General features: G+C 36.8%; 1 protein-coding gene across 4 annotated transcripts; it reads right to left on the bottom strand.

Annotated features, from left to right (window-relative positions):
* Positions 1 to 518: 518 nt before the first annotated feature.
* Positions 519 to 4,633, bottom strand: LOC122310976 (BTB/POZ domain-containing protein At1g67900). Of its 4 annotated transcripts, none has more exons than XM_043125280.1 (5): positions 4,495 to 4,633; positions 3,678 to 3,895; positions 3,499 to 3,568; positions 2,112 to 3,374; positions 519 to 1,322 (listed from the first exon to the last, which is right to left on the bottom strand). In XM_043125280.1, exons 2-5 carry the CDS (start codon positions 3,734 to 3,736, stop codon positions 825 to 827), a joined length of 1,890 nt encoding a protein of 629 aa, XP_042981214.1. In that variant the 5' UTR covers positions 3,737 to 3,895; positions 4,495 to 4,633; the 3' UTR covers positions 519 to 824. The 4 variants fall into 4 exon arrangements, with proteins under 4 accessions (XP_042981214.1, XP_042981213.1, XP_042981215.1 ...); XM_043125279.1 differs by having other exon boundaries at positions 4,405 to 4,554; XM_043125281.1 differs by lacking the exon at positions 4,495 to 4,633 and adding an exon at positions 4,059 to 4,319.
* Between the last annotated feature and the right edge of the window lie 988 nt (positions 4,634 to 5,621).

Genomic DNA, 5,621 nt, shown 5'->3' with positions numbered 1-5,621 from the left:
ATCTTTTTTTTTTCTCTGTTTGGATAGTGAGACGAGATGAAATGAAATGATTTTATATAAAAGTTAAAAATTAAATAAAATATTATTAAAATATTACTTTTTAATATTACTATTGTTTTGAAATTTAAAAATATTGAATTATTTATTATATTTTATGTGAGAATTTAAAAAAGTTATAATGATAAAATGAAATGATTTCTCAAAACTCTCTACTTTTATATTTCCACTCTTTTTGCTTCAAACCGTTCGGAGCTGAATTTGTTTTCTCTTACTGTAATATGTATAACCAACAAAAAATCCTGCAATGAATCGGCTTTTTCTCAGACGCCAAACCACAAAATATACACATTTCTGCGTACTTCGACGGACTTTGATTTCAGCTGAGAACATTTCGAGAAAATCAAAGGCTGAAAAAGGAAAACAATATTACAGTACTGTATTGGGTCAGACACAAGAAATACCAAAAAGAAAAAGAAAATACATATAAATCAACTGAGAAAGGGGAGGATCCAATGAGCTGCAACAAAGAAAAAGACAGGTGTTGCAGATTTAGAGACAAATACGAAGATGGAGGTCCCACAATTAGTCATTTACACCGAAGAGTCGTATTCCGGTTTGAACAAAAAGGAGGATTCACCAAGTGATATCTCACTCTACGTCTTGAACTTTTTTGTTTCTTATTCCAATAGATTACATTGCACATTAAGATTCTCGACTTCTTTTCCCTAAAAGTTACAAATGCATTTTGCAAGAACAAAGAAAAAAGCGAGTATATGCTACCTCTTTTAAATTACCATACCCAACTGCAAAATGAACAAAACCACTCAGTTCTTTTCACTGGCACTTCTGTTGATGGACCACAACTTACTAAACATCCTTTTGGGTCTTGTTGGAAGAGCACAGAGGGCCTTAAGCCTAGAATTTCTGTTAATTCCATCTGGGTTCATATCATTTCCATCCAATTCATCATCCTCAGCCAGCTTCATTCTCAAAGTTGACATACTTGATTTTGGTGATTTAAGGCCAGAGACACTCCATTGGTCCTCTGCTGCATTGGTGGTAGTGGTACTTAATGGTGGCGGAGGCCTTGAGGGGTCAATCCCTTGAGTGGCTAAGAGTGCTTTGAGGTTGCTAGGCAGGTCGGGCACTTTGCCACCCGCCTTTGTAGCACGAGCTTGCTCAAAGAAAAGAACTTGCACCACCACTCTCAAAGGGAGTAGCTCATTTTGTGCGGCGTGCATGCACGCTTCCATTGATAGTTTTTTGCAGTCTAGGATTCTGCACAACCTTTTCCTCTCACTCTTGTTGAGTTCCGTGTGAGCCTGGATTTTTCAGGCAATAAGCACCTCAATCACCATAGAACATCAATTGTATATATACTAATTGCTTCCATTACTTTAGTTGAAAGAAAAACGACAGAGACATATAAGGGTCTAGGACTTTAATCATACTAGAAAATATGGAAGACAAAAGTTAAAACCCTGCTAATTTCTGCATAGGTTAACCATCTACAGATCAGCAGATGACATATCTGTATCATATCATGCACTAATTGTTTCTAGAATTCCAAATCAAAGAAAAATTTGACAGAGGTATAATATCTAGGCTTCTGTCATATCAGAGAAAAATTGACAGTGGTATAATATGGGCACAAGATTTTTTGAGAAGATTCCTCTGTAGTTGTAAGACGGTAAGCCTAATGCTATGATTCCAAAGAGGATTTTCAAACTTCTCCTATATCTTGGAAAACATGGTAGATGTGAAATTGTAAAACCCAATTAAATATCTAAGCAAGTTGTTGGGAAATATTTTGGAGGTCAACAAATGAAAGCTGAATCACATCAACAGCAAAACCCACATACAGAAATTTTGGCTGTACTGCCCCAAACAGATATCCAGACATGCCAAATTTCTAGTGGGTCAGCCTAATCCTAGCTACTAATAAATTGTGGACGTGACAGGATTTTAAGGTCAAGAGAGTTGGTTATCTACTGGAGACGGGGATCCACATTCTACAATGTGTGACAGTGATATGTGTCGAGAAATATTTATTACTTTAGTGTGAATAATAGCAAGTCTGAGAAGCCCAAGTTGCCACTCTGTTAATTTACCTTGAGATAAATGTCAATAGCTCTGTAGAGATCATCGTGATCCAGCCTTGCGAAAAGAGGTATGGCTTCAGCTATTGCAATAAACTTTGACAAAGGCAAATTCACATCCCGGGCAATCTCTTGAAGATACCCATCCACAAGCTTTGCAACCTTCAATTTTGAGCTATGAGATGCTGAAGACGACCTCCTACTCTCCTGAAACTCGAAATCAATATTTTCTGCTGATCGAGACCTTCTTCTTTCAAATCCCAGCTTTGATCTTGGAGGACTAGTTGGGGGGCTCTGTCCTTGTAACTTGAACTGCTCTAATATGGTCATGACTATGTCTACATCATATAGTGTATCATTTGAATATGATAAAGAGGGTATTAACAGATCACTGACTCTTGCTTCCTCCAACTGAAGTCCTACTCTTCTGGCTAATTCCATCTTTGAAGAAGAAGAAGCATTAAGGATGTTTGCTGCCTTCAAAAGTTTAAGAAGGAAACAGGAAGAAACAGCTCCCTTCTCTGCTGGAAGTAAGCTTACTAGTGATTCCAAGATCAACCTATGCTTTGAAATTACCTCACTGCTCGAGTCTGCTTCCGAGTCTGATGCTGCTTGCTTATTGATGATTCCATCTCTTGATATGTTGGGCAGCCATCTAGAAGCATAGATTTTCAAAGCATCTCCAAGAAGACTAGAGGGTACCCTTCCACCAGATTTAATAGCTATGATGGTTCTCCAATAAAGGTCTATTCCCAATTCTGCTATATCTTCTGCCCACCAACCCTTGCTTTCTGGTTTATGTCTCTGACTCTCTGCACCATTGCATGATATATCGTCCCTTCCCCGGCGGGAATAACTATGTGACAAATTCACCTTTGAGGGGTGAATTAAGACTTTTAAAGCAATTGCTTCTATACATCTGCTTGTTATTTCAAGGTCTTCTGACCACAAAGGAAAGGCTTTGGTGCTTTGCAAGGTCACAATGGAATCCTTCCACCCATGAAGAATGCAGGAATTGAAGAAAACTTCCAGCTTGTATATCAGGTTCCCCTTCTCAACATCCTCTGTCATCTGCAAGTACTCAGCCGCACATCGAGCAGATACAATGTTGTAGGCACTGAGGGTGATTGTAATACCATAGCAGAACTTTGCGCACAGTTCAAAAGCTTCAACTCCACCAGGGAAATCAGGAAGTTGGACTATTTGATGTTGTGAGGATTCAGGAGATTCAGAGCACATCCTCTGTAGACGCAAACACTTGGACAAAAGTGGAAACTGTTTGCCATAAACATATATGAATCACTCCAGAAAACGCAAAGATCATCTTTCAATTCATTAGCATTATATATCAAACTTAACTACCCCCAATATGAAGTTTTGAAAGGTTTCTAAAATTTACCTTGTGAAGCAAGTATCTGCTTCCCTTCACCTGAATTATGAGATCACTAGAGACTTCAGAGGTAACTGATCTGAATTAAGAAGGGAAAAAAAAAAAAAAAAAAAACCCATCCATAGTATCTTCCTTCAGATTAAATGTAACCACACTTGTTCAAGCAGGTATACACTAATTACACTTACCTTACAGCCTCGGTAGTATAGAAAGTATCCGGTCGAGATCCGAGTTTCATAAACTTCATGACTAATCCCTTCTGGTTATCTCAATGGTTGAGTGTTCATCAGATGCTCCTTGACACAAAAAATAGCTTCTGTGAAAGTGCAGTTTGCTCACAAGAACTTTCTCACCCAACAGCAAGCAAAAGTTCTCAGGCAAGAACACAATCAAGGCCACCCATTTCCTGTATTAAATTTCCCCGACTTAGTAACCCAACTATAAATATAGTCGGCAAGTCTCAGCCCCACAAAATAAATAACTCTTGAACATACACAGGAAGGTTAAAACGAAAGGAGAAGATAAAAATTTCCATGGAGGAGAGAGGATATCCAAGAATGAAGGATTACCAAGAGCTTTTGCTGTGGGTATAAGCTATCCGAGTTTTATATATAGAATCACAAAGTGACAGAAATTCAGAAGATCAAACACTCCAATGTCTTTGTCCTTTCAGTCAAATTCCTTACCCCATGTGATTTTGACATCCAAACAAAAAATAAAGTCTCTGTAATCCCATCAAAATTCATCCAAACCACACTTCCACCAAGTCAATCAAACAAAAACTCGGGAAAAAAAAAAGGGGAAGATACAGAAGCTCTAGAACAAACATATATACGTGTCAAATTATGACAAACATTAGTCAAATTAGAAAAAGGGGATGTGAATATAATCGAGAAATGACAATAAAACTAAAACCTGAGATGGGTTTGCGATTTTCGATGCTCCCCAGAAAAAGAAACTGCCAATCATTCGTTATAAAAATTCGACCTGGAAAATGTGACTAACCATGTAATTTCTTCTTCTTCATTTTTTGTTTTCCTTTGTTTTAGTTGTGACTTCAAGAAGAATATGGTTTTGAGGCACTGTAGGTTGGACATGCCAGCGTGCATTTCTAAAGGCAATGCCCACGTGCTTATCCTGCGCCCACCGGTGCCCCTCCCTCTCATCATTGCCACAGCATTCTTCCTTTCACAGTACAAAACCGGGATTACTTTAGTCAAACCTTTTTTATACGCAACATCGTACCCCTCTGAATTTCCTTAATTATTTCAAAAATGGGTATATTACAGTTATTACTGTAAATCTATAAAGAAAAATAAAAAAAAAATTAAATTCTTATTCCCATTATAAATTAAAAAAAATTTAAAAAAAAGAATACAACAAAGTAAAGCAAATGCTAAAAGAAGGAATAGGATATATGTATCGCTATCAAAGATGACTTTCCAAAATGCTCATGATCTACAGCCTCCACACAATATAAATATTATATATATAGCCATATATTTATATTTATATTTATTTATATGTGGCATGAAACTTATAAGATTACCTTTATTGTTTGCAATAATAGCGAAAATACCTTAGTTTTTCTTTTTCGGCATTTATGGCATGTGGTCCATGACCTTGAAACATTTGTATATTATTGGTGTGACATGAAATTAAAAAAGATGTTAGGATGATGAAGTTATTAGGGTTAGTCATGTGTTACTGCAACATGCATGGTCGAAAAGTATAATATATTAATGAAATAAAATGCTAAAAAATGTGTTAATATAGCATGCAGTACTTGAAGGTCATCTTCAACTAATTCTGATTATCAGATAAAGGGCATGAGGTGGTCATCCATGCAATTCTATTCAACTTTGTGTGCGTCTGATCATTTTTATCTATAATATATATGATCTTATCGGCCATGAGATTTCTTTCCTTCTTGCAGCTTTCTTTTTTAGTTCATTAATGTATTATTTGTTCTTGATCTGATCAGACTTTGATGAATGTAGAAATATTGCAAAACAAAATGAGGTTGACGGAAGGGGACGGGACCCCAATCCATCAATAAATAAAGATTCAAGTCATGAGCCAATTATGATGATATTGATCCGCCGCTTAAGGATTATTGCATCCATACCAAG

Source organism: Carya illinoinensis, chromosome 5 (assembly GCF_018687715.1).
Source record: "Carya illinoinensis cultivar Pawnee chromosome 5, C.illinoinensisPawnee_v1, whole genome shotgun sequence".
In the NCBI taxonomy this organism is placed as follows: Eukaryota; Viridiplantae; Streptophyta; class Magnoliopsida; order Fagales; family Juglandaceae; genus Carya; species Carya illinoinensis.
The sequence above is the reverse complement of the archived record's forward strand: the minus strand, read 5'-3'. Positions and strand labels throughout refer to the sequence as shown.

Excerpts from the sequence above, each read along its gene's own strand:
- LOC122310976 (XM_043125280.1), bottom strand. The coding sequence starts at position 3,736 with ATGAAGTTTATGAAACTCGGATCTCGACCGGATACTTTCTATACTACC. Across the intron at positions 3,569-3,677 it reads TATACTACCGAGGCTGTAAG|ATCAGTTACCTCTGAAGTCT; the intron begins GTAAGTGTAATT and ends TTCTTAATTCAG. Across the intron at positions 1,323-2,111 it reads CTATTGACATTTATCTCAAG|GCTCACACGGAACTCAACAA; the intron begins GTAAATTAACAG and ends TGAAAAATCCAG.